General features: G+C 39.6%; 2 protein-coding genes across 14 annotated transcripts in view; one reads left to right on the forward strand and one right to left on the reverse strand.

The window, feature by feature from the left end:
- The window catches only part of caska (calcium/calmodulin-dependent serine protein kinase a), a 238,213-nt gene that overhangs the window by 65,188 nt on the left and 152,621 nt on the right, over positions 1-20,404 (reverse strand). For all 13 annotated transcript variants that reach the window (XM_072686218.1, XM_072686219.1, XM_072686216.1 and 10 more), the window contains exons 4-5: positions 20,234-20,311; positions 18,309-18,381 (exon numbers count right to left, since the gene is read on the reverse strand). In XM_072686218.1, the coding sequence (XP_072542319.1) occupies positions 18,309-18,381; positions 20,234-20,311 (151 nt within the window). The remainder of the gene's footprint in view (positions 1-18,308; positions 18,382-20,233; positions 20,312-20,404) is intronic.
- Positions 2,841-5,226, forward strand: LOC140560687 (probable G-protein coupled receptor 82). Its single transcript, XM_072685198.1, has one exon. The coding sequence runs from the start codon at positions 2,855-2,857 to the stop codon at positions 4,043-4,045; it is 1,191 nt and encodes a 396-aa protein (XP_072541299.1). The 5' UTR covers positions 2,841-2,854; the 3' UTR covers positions 4,046-5,226.

Consider the following 20,404-nt stretch of genomic DNA (forward strand, 5'->3'; position numbering starts at 1 on the left):
ATTTATACAGCCATCAGCATTTTTATTGATGCCTCATTGATGGAGTTGATGGAGTTTTCCATTAATACGGGTTTGTAGTTGTTGATCATGTGCACTCATCACGTAAAAATTATATTTCTGATATGACTTGAAGGCAGCATAAACTCTATTATATATAAATATATATATAAATATATATATAAATATATATATATATATATATATATATATATATATATATATACACACACACACACACAGTGTATCACAAAAGTGAGTACACCCCTCACATTTCTGCAGATATTTAAGTATACCTTTTCATGGGATAACACTGACAAAATGACACTTTGACACAATGAAAAGTGTGCAGCTTACATAACAGTGTAAATGTATTCTTCCCTCAAAATACAAATATATAAATTGTATATACAATATATGAACAATGTCTGAACTGGGCTTCTCTGATGAATAAATGACAAAATCTATGCAGTCATAATAATAATAAGAAGAGTCATTTTTAATAAGTTGTCGATTCATTATAAATGTCTAAACTCTCAAGTGACCAAACACACAAAAATGGCTTTAGAGGATTTTGTCATGGCTTGCAATTCATTACTGTGTCCAGAAGAGGCTGAAAGAAGACAAGTAGACACTCTGTCCTGCAAGTCAGCATTTGACTTTGACCATGATTGATGTTACTGTCAAAGTCACATGCCATCAACCCTATTTTCATCAAAATGGAACATGCATAACCTGAGACCCTTCCGTACCATGTCAACAGAAAGGAGAATAGCACAGGATTAATGAGTTGAGTAGGAAAGGCCTGATATTTCCAAATCTGACCAAAAATATGTAGAGGATAGATTTTAGACAACTAACTCATTATCTCAATGCTACGTATTTTAGTATAGTATATCCTGAGGGTAAAACACAAAAAATGAAAATAGTAATAAACACAGGTTTGGAACAAAGAGTCGTGTTGTGTGTTTTTCGAAGGCTTGCTCAGTGTGTGACCTGCAGGAGAGTTCCACAGACAGTGGAGGAACGGCTATCAGCACGAGAGTAAGAGACTAAGCATTCATCTTTATAAAGAGAAGTGGGTCCACATCCTCCTGTCTTCACAACATCACTTCCTAAAGTGGTTAGGGTTAAAAAACAATGCTACGCAGACCGGTGGTGAACAGAACAGCGTGCTGGTGCATCTAACAGGGTAAGTGGATACTCATTAACTAACCTATCAGCCGAAAAAAAAAGGAGCTGTTATACTACTGCTCAGGTTTGATCTGCTCAGACATGCTGTGCATTTTGCCTCTCAGCATTTTTCTATTTGCTGTCTCTTTAGTGAGCATGCTATTATTACAGTATGCTCTTAAATGTAACGATGCCTTGAGTGAAGCTATAGATGAACTACTTTGGGTTCCATAAAGACCATGTGTGAAATAGTGAAAAGCGTACATGTAAAGAAACCAGTGAAGACGCTTTTCATCAAGTGAAAATCCTTTAGACTGCTGGAAAGTTCTCCACGCTCAAAGAACCCCTTGAAGCACCTTTATTTTTAAGAGTAGAGTTCTAGGTAATGTACTTAACTATGTCTGGCATCACTGATTTTTCTTTTTTGAAAAAACAAATCACAAAAACACCCTGAACACTCGAGCAAATGGCTGGATGAAATACTTCCTGTACTAAAACAAAGTAAAGTGGAACATTGATACCATTCACATGTGTATAGGTCGTCTAAGCCATCAGAAGCCCTGCTTTTCAGTGTGTAAAGTGTCAGAAACCAGTCAGAGACCTGTCAAAACAAACCGGAGCTGAAAAGGGCCTGGTTATGAGTTATTCAATAAAAAAAGGCTAACATATTATATTACCGGTCATTTTCAGGTGTTAGTTATTAATCTAAATTCATCATACTGATTTGTACAGCAATAGCCTAAATTAAGGGTCACTTTCTTAAAAACATGTAAACAGTGAACAGAAAGAAAAGTCACAACTATTTATGGGTAAATGTTGTAATGTAATAAGCTGTTGGGGGGTGGGCTATACACACAAAATATATAATTTGCAACAGCTTATACAGGGCTATAGAGTGATGCACTACATTCGGTAGCTATCAACTCACCCCAGAAATACTGGATGGAGCACCATTCATTCCAAAGAACATAGTTCCACTGCTCCACAGCTAAATGCTGGGGAGCTTTATACCCCTCTAGCTCATGCCTGCCATTAGGCATGGTGCCAATAGGTTTGTCTGCTCCAGATTGTCTGTCCTATTCTATTGGCAATATTTCTCTAAAGGGACTACACAGGCTGTGTGTGTGTATTTGTACATCTTTGTCAGTAATAGGTGAAAGTTAAAGTAGCTGAATACATTTATTAGAAAGGGTGTCCACAAACTTTTTTTTTTTTTTTTACATAATCCAGCACTATATTCCTATCCAAAATTATAACAGTATATTTCCATCAAATAGAACAGCTGACAATTTGAAGAAAGAGAAATCAGCCATGTATAGTGTAAAACCCAGCTAGGAGAACTTTATTGCACTTTTGATTAGCATGTTTTTCAATACAGGAGTTCATAATTTGTAATAGTGTGGCAGTTTTAATAGTATCACAGATCTGCTTTCATGTTAGTAATGAAAATGCACTCTGCAGGCTCTTCCGGAAGGTTTTGAAGTGAGCATTAAGTCATTAATTATGAGCTCTTTTCAGGCCTTCTCTAAAGAACCATGATCTAAATACAGATCTTAACAGAACTGGTAGACTCATCTGCCACAGATGTGCACTAACTGACAGTGGTTGTGTAAAATGCACCGTTGGAAGCAATGTCTGAATTTTTTTTCTTCACAGATTGGTGATCTCACTCTCTGGTGGTTCAATGGCAAACTGTTCCCAGTCCACAGTGTCCAACTCTTCTGTTTCCTTGTGCCAGACCTTCACCACCCATCTGGTCCTGCCTATCCTCTATTCTGCAATGTTCTTGACCGGCCTGTGTGGGAATACCCTCTCTCTTTGGGTTTTCATGGCAAAGATCTCAGGCAAATCACCCACCCACATCTACCTCATCAACCTAGGAATCTCAAACCTGATGCTGTGCCTCAGCATGCCTTTCATCGCAGCCTATTATGCATTTGGCACCCGTTGGTCTGTAACCAGTGCAGTGTGTCAGCTGGCTATAAATGGACTGACTCCGGTTCTCCACACCAACATTGGAGTAGGTATGATCATCCTCACTTGGCTGGCACTGAGTCGCCTTGCCACTCTCATCCAGCACAACCATGGGCCTCGTCCCAGCAAGTGCATCAAAATCCTGCCTGGCGTCTTCTTCAGCAGGCTGCGTCAAACCCCATTTGCCTTGGGAGTGTGCCTGGGAACTTGGGCTTTTGTGGCAACAGCAATAATACCCTCAGTGGTGGTTTACTCAATGCGGGAGACCGAACTATTGAGAAATGGAGAAGAGCAGGCATGTTACAGCGTTGTGGTGGAGGCTGGTGGATCTGGGTCTCAGGCGTTTGCTGTGGTAGGCATTGTCATGTTCCTCTTCTGCTTACTTGTGGTAATAAGTGCCTATATAGCTGTGATCAGGCACTTCTACAGGTCCAGGAACAGCACGGTCATCTCTGACAGACACAAGGTTTACACAACAGTTTTCCGCAACATTCTGCTCATCCAGATTGTGCTGGTGATTTGTCTCCTGCCATACCACATCTACAAGGCTATTTTCATTGCCATTGCACAGACATTCAGTCTGTATGGAGAACCTTTATCAGGATGCCACCCCCTGTCAATGTATGTGGAGATTAAGAATGTTCTCCTGTGCCTGGCGGCGTTGCGCTGCAGCACAGACCCCGTCATGTACTTCTTGTTGGACAAGACATTTAAAAAGCATGCGCGTAGTTTGTTCAAAGGAAGCCCCGGCACACAGGACAGCCATTCATCTAAGACCATGCTGGAATGTGGCCAGTCTGCTCCGATCACCAGTGGTTCTTCACCAGGTGCCATGACACACGATGCGCATACATATTCAAAAAGCTCGCAGGATGAACAATGCAGTCGTAAGGGGAAATGAGATGGTGATGAAACAAATATTGCTCCAATTCGGGACTTTCCACTGTAGGTGGAGAAGAAACCCTCAGACTAAGCCTGAGCCTGGGCTGAACAGCTGTCTACCACATTTAACCTGTGTTTAGGTCAGAGGTTCAGAAGTTTAGTACCTCAGCACACCTGGGGATCTGGTCTAAAGGGAAGTGGAGACCAGATGTAAATCTGCAGTGCACCATCACATCTTCATCCAATGGTAAAGCTCATCTGAAAAAAAGCTGTATTTATGTAGCTACATGTGCAATTTCCTACATATTTACCATGTATAGCTGTGTTAGTGCTTGCCAACGCATGTAACTGTACTCCACTGTAAGCCATCCTTTCATGAAGAACTACTCCTTTGTGTTGGTTTACCAATAATAATTAAAATATTCACTTTAATGCAAGAATGTCACATTTAATATGTCCAAATGTTTGTGGACACCCTTTCTAATAATCGCATTCCGCTGCTTTAAATGGCATCACACCGATGTGCAAATGCACGTAAACAACTTGTCTAGTCCTTGTATAGAAGTAGATAGAAGAGAATAGGACTCTCTGGAGCAGATAAACATGAACCTCTTGGCACCATGACCAATGCCAGGTGTGGGTCAGTGGGGTGTAAACCCCACCCAACATTGAGCTGTGGAGCAGTGGAACTGATTTTCTTAAAATGAGCGTGGTCCATCCAGTACTCTTGGGTTGAGCATTGGGGATGAGGTTGGGTAGTGATTAACCAACATCCTGACACTCTTGTCGCTGAATGCAATCAAATCCTCACAGCAGTGCTCCAAAATGTAGTAGAAAACCTTCCCTAGACAGTAGTTTCTTCAAAAAAAATTGTATTTATATTTTGGAAGAAACCACAAAGGAGCATGTGTCCCAATACATATTGTCCACATATATTTATGTATTTTGGCCCTGTTCACATGTGTCATTGACATCTGTCTCTTATTTAACCATAAGTAAACAGCAGAACTGTGACTATTAGATCTACACCTTTAGCTCAAGCCATAACTGGAAAATGCATGAAAAAACATGAGTAAGAAACATCCACTGCATATGATAATGCACAAATCTGCTTGTGCCTCAATAGGAAAATTGTGATAGTATATTAGCGCTAAGCTAACATTAATATATATTTATATTTGTTGGCCATTCTGGATAAAACAAGCATATTTGAAGAGCTGGTTTTCACAGTCAGTCATGTATCTTGGATTTTCAGAAGGCCTAAATGGCCGATGGTCCAATCTACTGTTAAATTAAAATGTGACTGGTGGAATTTCAGTGTATTGTTTTGTATTATTCAGTGGGAATTGTTTTTTATTTGCAAGGAAAAGGGACTTTACATCAAAACTTTCCAGTAAAAAAAAGAAAATGACAGTTCCATATGTATACATTAAATAAATTAATATGTCAAATATGCATTTTTAAGTTGACAGAAAACATTAGGTCATCTTTGATGACAAAAAAGACCCTGAGGGTTTCCCAGTGGTCTCCAGAGTCTACCTAATCAGATTTTGTGAATGGAGGAATAGTGATGCGCAATTTACGGCATATCGGTCTTCTGCTGCATCTGTTGTCGGATAAAAAATCTTCACAGGTCTTTGTTCATGGATGTTACGCAAATGGGTGTATAGTATATGTGTACGACATCACTCCTAAACGCTTTACTGTGTTTCCGTAGTGAAAAAAGATATGCATGTGCAATCTCCTGTGAGATAACTCTTCTACTACTAATTACTCCAAAACAAATGACTTCTTTACAAGATTATATTGTTACAATGGAACCTGTCAAGGGCTGGGATATACAATATATACGATACGATATATTTGTTAAACAATATATACAATATACAATATATAAATACGATATATTTGTTGAAAGATGGGCAAAATGGGCGAGCAGAAGGATCTGAGCCCCTTTCACGAGGAGCCACATTGGGAGCATATCTAAAAAATGGCAGGTCTTGTGGGGTGTTCCCTGTATGCAGGGGTCAGTACCAACTAGGGGTGTGGGAAAAACTTCATTCTTACATGTATCTCGATGCAGACGTGGACGATTCTGAATCGATTCAAATTCAATGTCAAAAATTGATTTTCTAAATGTTAACTGATAATACAATGCTGAAGGAACATGTAACAGAGGCACAAGATGGATTAGCGAGAAATCCGACCGGCACCCCCTGCATTAAAAGCTAGAGTATGGAAGCTGTCTGTATGTTAAAGCTTCCACCCCATGGTTGCAGATATGACTGAGCTGTTAAAGACTGCAGCAGAGGAACGGCAGATTGCTATAACAGATTTAGTTGGAGTTACTGGTAATGCTCCAACATGGCTATTGTTGCTAAACGGGTAAAATCCTACATGTGAAATGGTAAGCCTACAAGCTAAACTGGCCTGTCAGCGAGTACTTACATTGCACAATGTGTCGAGACTAAGAGGGAAGGTGCCACATCGCTTCCATTTGTTTTATTAATACAGAAAACTGAGAGTAAATTTATTATGTATCATTACAAATACTTAAAGCCCTCTGAATCGTAATCGAATTGTGAGATCCCCACCCCTGGTACTTACCAAGAGTGGTCCAAAGAAGGACAACAGGGGCTAGCCCTTCTAGTCGAATCCCACATAAGAGCCACTAAAGCATGAACTCTTGGCCAAAATGTTGGCCATGTTTTCTGGAGTCTGACACAAGGGGGTTGTATGCAATATTAGTCAGGTGGTTTTAGTGTTCTGGCTGATTGGTGTATGCCTGTGCTAGTGAAAGGGGCAGTGAAAAATATACTGTCTAGAATTATTGTGCTTTCCTTGCATTAAATAATGTATGTAATGAATTGTAAAATGACAGAGGCTTGAGCAGATGCTTTTGGAAAAAGCACTCGGGTCTGGGTGTGATAAAGGGAATATGTACTCCACACATAAAGTATATGCTTTAAACTTATTCAGCTGATACACTTGTAATAAGTGAATGAGTAAGTACTAACAGCATGCTGTTCAACACAGATTTACATGCATTAGTGAGCATTTAACATTGTGAAAAAAATCTAAATGTAAGTTGGCTTAATATTCTTTCCCTGGATACAAAATTGCCCATTAAGTAAAACTAAACTGTTGCTGGGTTTCAATAGCAACCATTTTCCCATTACACTGCCTTAATACACTCTCCATTAGTCATTTAAAGACTGATTAGCAATGTAATTCTCATCAGTTTCCCCAATTGTCCCAGCTGGTTAACTACAGCATTAGAGCAATATGGTGTGAATCTGAATATGCAGATCTGCTGCTTATGTTATAGCCCTTATTACACATGCACTTTTACATGGGTATTTAACTGTAATTTAAGAAGAAACTGATGCATTACTGGGAAAGACAATGATGTCTTGATTAGTATTGAGAAACCAGAATGTTTCTGCAATGCTTTTGGTTTTGGAGTTGTGCGTTTTTAGTTTTTAAGCAAGTGACAAATTTCACAGGAGTGTATTTTGTATTATGTGCCTGGCCCATTATTTAGGTTTTCCAGGTCTATGACTATTTTTGCATGTTTTTAATCCCTTTACAAGTAAGTTCTGGCAAACTGTAATGAAGAACTATAGAGAGTTCTTTTAGTAACAAGTGCTGCTTCAGTTCTGTAACATTCTGTAACGTTCGCAGCATTTACGGTGGAACAGAAAACTGCAACATTTTAAGGATGCGCTATATGTTGTGGGAAGTTGATGGACTTGATGAATCAGCAGAATTAAAGATGACTGTGGCCTCATGTTAAAATCTGAACGCTCAAATCCCACGGGTGGCACTGTAGTGTGAAATAGTTCATCCCTACCTTTAACTGTGAAAATTACTATAAATGTACATGTGATAAATAACAAGGCTTATAATTGGCTAGTTTTCTGGCTGCTGCTGTAAAAAATGAATGGTAAATAAAAGAGCAGTACGAAGTGGATTTAAGACATAACTTGATTTAGGGAGATGGACCACGACCCACCCAACTTCTTCTCTTTAGCCCTATATAGACTCTCCAATCTAACTTCACCTTTGTGTGAACAACATCGCACCCAGCACAGCCCTGCCTCCTTACTTTCCTCTCTACTCCTGACCTCAGCCAAGAGGGGCTTCGGCTTCAAATCAAAATTGAAATGAAATCAAATCACTTTTATTGTCACGTCACATTACACGAGTGTAAATGTGAGTGAAAAACTTGGATGCATTGTCCCTCACAGTGGTACAAAAAAGAACACATATTTACAAAATAGAAATACTGAATATTTACACATTAAGTTATACTATACATATACAAATGCCCACTACGCACCACAACTTCACCTCCTTGTTCCAATTTCACAGGCGTGGTCCATATACTAGCAAAATGTTCATTAAGTGCTTATTGTATTCCAAACATAACAAAAAAAAAGCATGAAATTACTGCTAAAGTCATGAGTGGAACTGGAATTGCACATTTTTCCTGAAAAAATCATGGATCTCTAAAGTAAGTTGCTACATGAAATAATTCCAAGTCAATATTGTTACTGGTGACATGACTGACTCCAGAAGGTTACAACTGCAAAATATTTCAAAATATCTTGATGGATGAGGAATATATCGCTGCTGTTTAATGAAGAACCTGTATCTCCATTTTTGTCCGCCCATGGTTTGAACCCTGTAGCTGTTCTGTATACAGGTGTGAATAATTCTGGATGATTTTAAAACTTTAAAATAGCTTTTAGAAACTCTTCTTTTCATTTTCATTAATGTACATTAATTAACAAAGTTAAGACCATTTTTGCCTTCTCCTGTGAAGTCATCATCATACATGTTTTTTCATCGGACAGTGACGATTTTATGACTGCCCTTCATCTGAATTTCTGCTGTTTGTACCTGATGCTTTTGCAAACACAGCATTAATGGGTTGGTGGCTTGTATCCAGGTCTGACTCATGGCTTACTTCTTACTCACAGCACGGCTGCTGTAGCGATGGCATATGCTCCTGCGTTAATCAATGCAACCTTTCATAATAGTTGCACATGAAAAGCAGTCATTTGTACATTCAGCTCAATGGTAAATACTCAGTAAACACAGTCTTAAGCAACAAGGTTTTAACCTCTTAACACTCCAAGGCATATTACACACTGGTGTATTATTCAATAACTACAGGGACTTCTGTACAAACTGGTGGGGCTATTGTTTGGTAATAGACGGTGTAATAAAACCTTTGGTAATACAAAAGCCAACCTTCAGGGCTTTTTTTTATGTCTTTAGAGTAAAAGAGCTACTGGTTGCTGTTCCTTATTACATAGGTTGTGTTAAATTGTGAAAAACAGTCTTTAGCTTTTAGCAATAATTTAATAGACCTTAAAAGCTTAACAGTACTCAAACAGGGGGGGCTTTTCTAATCACACTTTGCACTTCACATTATATGTATATTAGAAAAACAGGCTTGCCTGGGCCATGCAGCACTAACAGTGGATGCATTCAGTTACTTTGAGTGGTAGATACAGATATACAGAAGTGCAAATGCACACACACACATAGCTTGTCTAGTCCCTGTGAAGAAGTGTTGCCAATAGAATAGTACTCTCTGGAGCAGATAAACATGAACCTATTGGTGCCCTGCCTAATGCTAGGTGTGGTCCAAAGGGGTATAAAGCCCCCCAGTATTGAGCTGTCAAGCAGTGGAACTGTGTTCTCTGGAATGATAGTGCTCCATCCAATACCTTTGGGATGATTTGGGGGGTTCAGGATAATGTGGGGTGATTATCATCCCACATCCTGACATCACTAATGCTTTTGTCACTGAATGCAATCAAATTCTCGTAGCAATGCTTGGAAATCTAGTAGTGAGCCTAGATAGACACAGGACAAACACATTTTAACAGCGTTAATTTCGGAAGAAACAATGAATGAGCAGGTGTCCCAATACTTTTGACCTGCTTAAATGTCGATAAAAACATTAGATAAGAACATTTCTGTTGGCTCCAATGTTCACACAGAGGTGTGAATGATCTTTCTTGTTAACATGGGCACCAAAATAACAAGCATCCTGTAATCTGACACATTATATACATTTTTACACACACTTTTAAAAGATACAGTGGTTTCTAGATCCATGGTAATGATAGAAACAGCATACCTCTGAAAGAGCTCTCTTGTTTGTTTATGTGTGTGAAACCAAGACAATTCTGAGATCACAGCCTTGCAGAAAGAACATGACAGAGCAGAACGTCTCTGAAGAACACGTCACTGCACGGCACGCTGTGCAGCACAACCACTACTGACTCTCTTCCCCAATTTCAGCAATGATGTGCGCCTGTAAATGCGTGTAATTCTTTGTGACTTGAAACTTCTCAGAAGACAGAAAACGACTGACTCCACTGTATACATTTATATCTGTGTGTGTGTGTGTGTGTGTGTGTGTGTGTGTGTGTGTGTGTGTGTGAGACAGAGATAAAGACACAGTGGGAGTATGAGAAAATGAAACAATTTCCCTGTATCTCTCCTCGTGTCAGTTTTGTGTCAGTGACAGATCTGTCATTCATGTGAGTCAGCATCTTCTGAAGCTCATATTAAGAAATCTGAGAAAGTAAGTGAAGCTCTGCTCTTATCTACGTCCGCTGTGTACGCTGTTACACACCATATTCGGTTTGTGAAGTCTCTGTTTCTTTATCAGGGCATCTCATTGTGATGGGGCTTCATTGAAGGTCAAAAGTAAGTAGCAAAAGTAAGCAGCAGTAGAGGTTATCAGCCTGGTCATGTTTTCGGCCCTACAGAATCATCAATACATACATATATACATATAATGGTCAACCTAAACATCTCTAACATCATGAACCGCTTCAAGCATGTTGATGTAATAAAACTGAGGTAAACTGTTATTAGGGTTATCAGCATATTAATAGCATATTCCTGTGATAAATGATTGACACCAGTCCTTTTTTAAATTGTTAATGCATTTCCCATATATATATATATAAATACACACACACACACACACACACTTTACACAGTATATAGTGACATCCATAATGCTTGGGACAAAAACACATTTTTCCATGACATGCCCCTCTACTCCACAGTGTAAACTTTCTTAGCAAACCAAACAGACGTGATTAAAGAACACAATTCATTTAAGGGTATTTGCATTTCACCCCCCTCTCCATTGCAGGGCACCATAATGTTTGGGACACAGCAATGAAATGTACATTAATGCAACGTACATTCAGACATCACCAGGTGCTGATTTTTTTCTACCAATGCTTTGCCAAGTCTATAATTGTGTCAAGCCATTGTTCTCTCAAGCATTCTCTTCAGCATAAAGGAAAAAGTGGGTGACTGGCAAGAACTTTCTATTTTTTGTACTTTGAAAAACCTTAGTGTCGCCTTAGCAGTTGGTTTGGGATAATTATCTTGCTGTAGGATGAAGCGCTGCCCACTGAGTTTGGAGGCATTACTCGAACTTGTTCTGATAAGATGTTCCTACACACCTGTGAATTCATTGTACTACTTCCTTTAGCAGTTACATCATCAATGAAGATTGGTGCGTCAGTCCCTGTGGCAACACAAGCCATGACATCCTATCACTATGCATGTTTCACAGATGAGATGCTATGTGTTTGACTGTGGGCAGTCCACACTTTGCTCTTGGCATCACTCTGATACAGGTTAACTGTGGTCTCATCTGTCCACAAGACTTTTTTCAGAACCTTGCGGCTCTTTGTAGTACTTTAAATGCTGTCTGGGAACTGCAGTGACCACTTTTGCACAAAAACAGGATTTAGCATTTGGCAAGATGGTCAATGTGCTCAAGGGCACAGTGGCACAATAACCCTGTCATCAATAACCCAGTGCTCTTACCACTGAGCCACACCTGTCTTATAAAGCAAGTAGAAAACTGTAATCTGGCCATTCTGTTTTTGTGGCTGGCATCTTGCATTGTAGCCTCTGTATTACTGGTCGAACAGACAATTGGACATTTTTCAAAGTGAGGATTCTTCTGCCATCAGCAGCGAAGCTTTCACTGGCACAGCTCTTGTCCTCATGTGGAACTGGCAACTAAAGACTCCACTTTTTAAAAGCATAGAAGCAAACCTATAGGTATCTTACGTTTTATGCACTAATGAAGCAATAGAACAAATCGCAAACACCTGTGAAGCATGGCTGCCTGAAATGAGGTTCACTGGTGAAAAAGTGATGTGGTTTCAACATAGATGAACAAACCAATCTTTAATCACGTCTGATTTGAAAGTCTCTCTCACTCTCTGCCTTTCTTTCTCTGTCTGACTCTCTTCATCTTTTCCTGTGCTCACTCTGATATTGCCTTTTATACTTTATACTATCTTTAAGTAACATTCAGGTGTTATTCATATATGGCATTAACTTCATTTACATTGTGCAGTCTGTAGTATGTATGTAGTATGTTCTTTGGGTACCCATGTTTGAAATTACTCATACAAATGTATATTTAATAAAATAATATTCATTAAATAAAAAAAGAATTCACGCATTTATTCTATGCCAGTCCCGGAAACTTGCTGGGCTCAGCTCCCGGAAGAAACCTTACAACGCAATTAACTACACAATAAAATGTGATAAATGTGATTAACTACACAAAATAATATGAGTAACTATAACTAAGGACACAAATTATATGCAATAAATCATGATTTACTATTTCAATTGTTTTATAGACTCAATTAGGCGGCTACTACAGATGTAAGATTACACAGACAGGATCATTTCTAGTAGTATTCAAAAGTGTAGACCACTGTTAAACTGGTTCTTAGAGAGATCAGACCCTGAAATGAACAGAACACAGTCCCTCACCCCTGAAAAAACTTTCCAACTGGCTCTAAATTAAAACATAAACAAATGCAGAAAATGCAGATATCCCACAGATTTTTCTATATATCATTATTATAATGGCAGTGTCAAACCATGCATTACCCAATTTATTAACGCAGAGGTCATAGAGTTATTAAAATTGGTGCAAAGATTGTGAGTAAATGGAGTTTTTGAAATGCTGTAAATAAGCTGTGGCTGTGACACAGGCTTTAAATTTTTTGCACCTCAGTGTAATATCACCCACAGTGCTGACAACACAACTGGGAGGACTGTACTAGCTCTGTATTCTAGTCCTTTCCCACGCCTAGCACAGCAAATGAAACCTGTCTACAGCTTGACTGTAGATGCCATTTCCAAAGTCAATCAGCTGAAATAACAAGACAATAACAATCTAATGGAGACAAAAAAACAACTAATCAATGCACTGATCAATGAAAACTGCACTGATAATACAATTACAAACAGTATTTGAAACTGTGTTAATAATACTATCAATAGCTTTGCTCAAATTGAATCCTTCTGAAATGTGCTCAGTCTCAGATCTGCTTGTGGGGTGAGGATGGGGGTAACAATACCAGCAGCCAACATTTTAATTTGATATTGCCAAGACCTGAACAAAGAGAAATGATGGGAGTGATGAAAGGCCTCCAATATCAAATGGCAAAACTGCCAACTGTCAGATAATATGACCTCTTAAACTGTGTGACTGAAAATTCTATTTAGAAATTATGCAAATAAATGCAAAACTGAATTCCCCTCACTTTAATTGAAATAATAAAATTCAATCCCCAGTCCATACACTTCATATCTGGTTACTAAGATGCATGAATTCACTGATTCTGTAACGTTCTCTAATGTTCAAGTTTAATTACACAGCGCATTTACCAGCTTTACCAGACTTTGTCCCAGCTTTACAGAGTACAATGACAGTGGCAAGCAAGAAGAACCTTTAAGAAGAACCAAGACTCAGAAGATTACCCCATCCTCCTCCCTCAACACAGCACAGCAAATAACAGCAAAAGCATGAAATAAAGAAAGAGCCAATGGATAAATAGTTAACTGATACTTATTAATACTAATTAAAGTAATGATGAAAGGACATTATTGATTTACATATCTCCCGTCCATTTCGCTTACGGCAGTTTACTCCCGCACCCATTCATACCAGACCAGGGTTTTTTCAGCTATGAGTGTTTTCTGAATGAGGCACAAAATAGAGCAGCCAATCAGAACAATTTGTCAAATGAATCTAAAATCTAAAGTCTTAAAGGCACAGTAACAGAAATAGTCTGTTCAAAGCATAAAGACGGTTGTAAAAATGAATTATTCACCAATAAAAGATGCAAAAATATATATAGGGGCCTGTAAAGCAGCATTATGAAGAATTGGTATTTCTTGCTCCTGTGCTCCCCCTACAGTCAGGAACTGTAATTCACGCTTTATGCCAGCACTAAAGGACACATTAGTGTTGGCATATGCTTTTCCTGACAAGCTGGGAAATAAAGTGAGCAGCATGCCAAGGCCGGAGTATCAACAATAGAGAGTCTGTTACAGGTCAGTGGCGCATAAGCTTAATTTAAACAGGTTGGAAATTAGCGGCATCTGGCATGTTAGTGTACTATCCAGTGCAATGTGCAAAGGATTATATAACACTAAATAAAAATGATATACAGATACTTATTGGAATATCTTATAGTTTCTATTAGTACAGGCTATTTTAGGAGGCTGTGGGGACGACTAACTGTTAGAAGGAAAAAGGCATTACTGTAGAGGAGCTTCCTGTTAAAGACATCTGTTAAAGGCCCTATCTGACACCCTGCACAAGGTGTACTGCGATGCTATCTCACACCCTGCCAACAGTCTATTTTCACGTCTTCTGCCTGCGTCACTTAAATAAATGCCTGCGGTGCTTACGGAAATATCTACTTAGATGGACGTGGTGGTCTCGAAATGAGGTGTGTTCAGATACATTTCTGGCATATTGCTACCATGGCAACAAAAAATACAGGTGTGCCACTGACTGAAAACAACCTAGGCAGAAGTCAATAGTCAGACGTTCATTGCTATCTTGGCAGTGTGCTCAGCGTGCATACAGCCCTGCTTGTTATGCACACATGGACACACAGCAGTGCGCTAACCAATAGCGCAGCCAGTTGCCTGCTACGCAAACTTTTACATCACTAATAAAGAGAATACAAAAGAAAATAACATTATTCTAAGTGTGAGGCGCTCCACTGCTTCAGCACACCTTCACAGACCGTGCACGATACGTAATTAAAATAGCAATCCGCCAAAGTGGCTCTTAAAAGAGAATGGCAAGTGACACGCTGATTGTTTCATTACACATCACGGCCAAAACACACCCATGAATAATTCTTCTGAATGACTTCTGCGCCTTTCGAGCTGCGCCAGATGAACTTTTCTCGTCGTCATGATAGCAAAAACACACTGACACTCCCTAAATCAAGCTGTGCGCTGCCTAATGATTGCTAAAATAGGGCCCATGATATCATATAAGAGCGTTTCCACACTCTTCATACTCGAATACGTAAGTCTGCTCTAGTGTGAAAATGTACTCAATGGGATAACAGCATTACTTTAAAATATAAGAAGACTATGCCATCTTTAATTCAGAGTAGTAACATCTATAAACTACAAACTAAGTGCACCCCTCTTTATGTAGGTGGCTCATATTATGCATGTCATATAATTGCAACTTGAGTCGGGTATAAGGGCAACATAAATTGTGTGTTAGGAGCAATTCTCTGTGATTCCAACCCACAACTACAGGAGAAAGTCTATTCCTAACCATGTGTTTTCATGTTGCAATGTTTTCAGGATGCTGTAATCAATACACTGTTACACCCCTAATAGGCGTAAAGTCTCGAGCTATAAGCTGCTGGCCCACTGACACTCTTGGTGGTTGTACATACAACACCTTCTTAAAAAAGCTCAGCTCGGGGGAAAAAAACCCTGAAATATCACTGCAAAACTCAAATGTCAGCTTGAAGAACGTATAAACCATGTTCCTAAACCATGTTTTCTGCGTTGCGGCACATAATGACTAGCGCTCCTTTGCTTGTACTACAATTCTGACTCAAACCTACCATCTACACCCACTTTACTGCAAATCATCAAGGCCAGAAGCACTCCATGCGTGGAAAGAAACATGCGCAGTATTCCCACTATAGAAATCTATTAATCACTCTCAGGATGTGGTGATGGTTTGCCTCAAGGGAAATCTATCTTTCTGAGCAGCCTATTAAACGGCATTAAGATGCTTGAGGAGTACAACCCCGTCACGCTATTCTGCTACAGCCATGCTTGTAAATGACAGTCTGTTCGCAGTGCATTTTCTTTGGTAAAATAAAACTAGCCACATCCCCTGCATGTTAAACATTCTTCAACAGCCCTCTACCTGCCATTGTTTTGACTGATGCTCAACTGCAACTCTTAAGAAAAAGCAGAGCGAGAAAGACCGATTCTGTGTGTGCAGCTGCTGTGAAAAACAAACTGAGCCAAACTGAGATGGTGGTACGATAAGTGTAAACTTCACTTTTGCACTCTTCTTGTTAATTGTGAGCGAGCAATGTCTACATAGGACAGTTAGTGAGAAAAGGAGTTTCAGTTCTACCCTATGTGTGACTCGGGTTCATGATTGTGGGTGTGTGTGTGAGTTTGTTAAAGTGAGTGCAGATTCCAACTAGAGTAAAGAGCAACATGCAAACCCAGCTTTACAGCTTTATTACTTGAACAGACCCTCAGAAACCCACAGAATAACCATGCCTATGTGTCAACTCACCTCTTACATCAGATACGACATGAAATACACAGTGAAATGCAGAAAGGATGGGCGTCCTGGTCAAATGAAAGGGTCTCTAAACAATTTCAGTTCGATTTTCTGATTGTGTAAGTAAGTTTGTATAGAGAACACACTTCTGCACATTATGATCACCTTCACAACATCATGATTTATTGTGATTGACCACAAAAAGTGGTCTGACTGGGATCGACTTCATAAAAAAATAAAATAAATGCAGTCATTTAAGTAAGATAAATCATAGCAATTAACTACCAAATCATGCATTACGCATTTACTACAGATGCTGTAATGTTGCAAAATGATAGAATAAAGGGAGTTTCTGAAAGGTCAAACTGTCTCCAACAACACTGCACATTTCCCTGTAACTTAGCCAGCCAGTAGCATAATAAACATGCAGTGTTGTGATCTGCACATCACCTCTTTACTAATGCACTACTGTCACCTTTCACAGACATTTAAACAATAACGCTGGATTTAAGGAATCTCAGGACGTTTTCATTGTGGGATCAGTCTGTTGTTTTTATACATATCTAGAGATGGCGCTTGATCATGGCCAATATCAAAGTAAGCTAATGTCTGATACATTATACATGTACCATCCATACAGATGTACTGTATGTGTATAGTAAAGTGTGCAGTGTAGGGCAGGGGTTCCCAATCCCCTCAGTATGGACACTGAAGCTTTACCTCATCTAGCAAAGACAAGACAACCATATTCACCATTAGTGTTGAACTGCACAGATGGGTTAAAGACGGAGGCCAAATTCCACCTGTGCAGTGAACACACACACATACACACTAGTGATCAAACGCACACAGTGACAGTGAGCACACATGCTCGGAGCGGTGGGCAGCCATTGCTGCGGCGCCCGGGCAGCAGACAGGGTGAAGGACCTTGCTCGGGGGGCCAACAGTGGCAGCTTGCCACACCTGATACAACTGATAAGCTCCCCATGTGCGCTGTTTCAGGTGTGTCGAAGAGGGGAAACACAAAACTGTGAAGAGTTACCGCTTGGATAAGTGTGTAGAATTTTATGTAAACTCTGCTGTCCACATTTGTACAACGTTGGTGTGGTGAGCTCCTTCTATATCAAAGGTAACACCCAACTACACCACATGATAACACTCATGAACACTACATACTGTATTAAGAAACAAATGTTATCATGACCCATCAGGCCGCATAATGAGCTGAGGTTATTGTCTTATGTCTTTCCACATCATTTCAGCAGACATATGATCACACACTCCTGGGCCCTGCGATAATTACTTGTAAAACTGATTACAAGCAACAAGCAGACGAGAGGATGAGGCCAATCGTTAGACACAGTACAGACCCCTGAGGAGAACGTCATTGCACATTCAAACCCACAGAAACATCAGACACTGTATAAATATCATAGAAGCTGCATGTCTCGGAGGAAGTTCAGAGAAAGGAAGTGTGTGTGGAACTATAAGCTCAGACCTGCAAATGAGAACCTTGCAGAACTGGCAGAAGGCTACAGGTTGCAACTTTACCCCCCATCCACAAAAAAACAAACAAAAAAAAACAACAAAACAACCAACCAACCAACCAACCAACCAAAAAACATACCTTTACATCTCTATGTATGACGTTGTTGTCATGGCAATACCGCAGTGCTTCAAGGATCTGCCTCATGTAGTGACTAGAAAAAAAGTAACAGAGAAGAAGAGTCATTAATGTAATTGATATCCATCTCATTCACCAGATGCACTGTAGGAGAACCAGGCCTTTTCTACTGGTTTATTTCTTTTGGTGAACAGACAAACATCTACAGTCACACAGTCATAAAGTCTCTGGTGTAAAGCTATATTACACTGATTTGTCTTCCTGTTTTAGGTACTATATTCTGACACTACACCTTCTCTACTGGCTGGGTTTTGTAGGTTGGTGTCGTTTATCATTTTGCAGTAAACAGGAAAAGACAAATTACTGTGCTTTGGCAGGCAGTTATAGGAAAGGTCTAATTGAGGTTACTTCAGTCAAAAGGGGATTACCAGCTACTACGGCACAGGACTCCCTACCTTTTTCCTCACTCGGAACTGGCATGTTTATAATTTTTTGTTAAATAAAGGTCAAAATTGTATTGTTTTGTCAAAGGTGATGCAAATACGTCACCATTATCTATATATAATGTTTGAAAGAAGATCAAGCATGTCCATATTTCTCAATGAAGAACTACAAATTCATAAGGTGCCCTAGTTTTTATCACATGGCTTTATGACATGCTGTGTTTTAAAACGTAACATAACTTCACAAGCATTTAATATATTAATCTAGAGAAGGCGAGCTTTCTGATAACCTGACAAATCTGGCACTGTGTGTGAGCTGGCCCTCTGAAATGCCAGTGCTTAAAAAAATAAAGAGTTTAACACCGGACATTTCACATCAGACAAAACAAGATTTTCTTGAAGATAGGTGCCTTAAATCTCCAAATGCTTTTTGAGATCAGTGTTGAGGAGATTTTTTTCTAAAATGATTTATTATAAAAAATACTTGATTTTTCAGATTACTCAATCAAAGAGAGTCAGAACATTTCTAAAATCAGGCAGGTCTTGTGGGGTTTGTCTGGTATGCTGTGGTCAATATCTACCAAAAGTGGTCCTAGAAAGGAAAATCTGTGGACCAGCGACAGGGTCATGGGCACCTAAGGCTCAGGATTGGCTGCTAAAGTCTTGCGTAGTCCATACCTATAGACAGATGTGTTGTGGTGTTCATATGAGGCCCTTGATTGTCTGTAAGAGAAATCCCTGTGAAGCACATACTGAAGGCCAGTGGTCTTGGGTCTATGGTTTCAGATACACCGCATAGCTCTGTAGTTCCAATAAAAGAACATTACATACTGACTACTTGTTACCAACTGACATCACTAAACCTAAAAAGTGACTGTCACAACTAAATTTAGGAGCATGATCAAATTTTACTGCAAGAAGACCATAAAGGGCTTGAGCTACAGTGTGGCACTAGGCACAGAAATATGAACACAGTGAACACTGACCTTCTGTATGAATCTCAGGACAGTGCAGTGCTCTGACAAGTGTCAGAGTTCACTCACTCATGTTCTCTTGAACTGATAAACGTCACAAGAGGAAACGATCATCCAAACTGCTTAACAAGCTGCTCCACTGGGCCGCTGTTGAGACTTACGGGGGCCGAGAGCGAGAATCATCAAATAGCATTTGAGTTGTTTCAGCCTGAGCACTGTACAATAAGATGGCATAATTTGCAGTGCTTTGTGGGAAATGTATCTGTCAGAAAGGTCTTTGTGCAATACCGGGGTGCATAATTAGTCTGGTACAATGCCAAAATAAATCTGCACTCTCAGAGTCTCGCTTTCTGACAGCGTTTTATCAAAGGACTGATTTCGACAGAGAGCAGCTTTTCCCTGACGAATGTTAGAACATTAAGCCTCCTGATAAAGTCCAGGCCAGAGCCGCTTTACTTAACTTTTTAACAGCAAACAAATCAGTTTGCGTGAATTGCACAAACATGCTTACCTGGCCACAGCCTCGCTGTACACAAATCCAGCATCCGCTCTCTTTACAATCTCAAAACAGAGGTCTGCTCCATCCATACTGAGAGATAGAGAAAGAGAGAGAGAGAGAGAGAGAGAGAGAGAGAGAGAGAATCCATTAGCATGAGTGGTCTATAAAAAAAAACATCAGTCA

This window comes from Salminus brasiliensis, chromosome 8 (genome assembly GCF_030463535.1).
Source record: "Salminus brasiliensis chromosome 8, fSalBra1.hap2, whole genome shotgun sequence".
Taxonomy (NCBI): Eukaryota; Metazoa; Chordata; class Actinopteri; order Characiformes; family Bryconidae; genus Salminus; species Salminus brasiliensis.

Excerpts from the sequence above, each read along its gene's own strand:
- LOC140560687 (XM_072685198.1), top strand. The coding sequence starts at position 2,855 with ATGGCAAACTGTTCCCAGTCCACAGTGTCCAACTCTTCTGTTTCCTTG.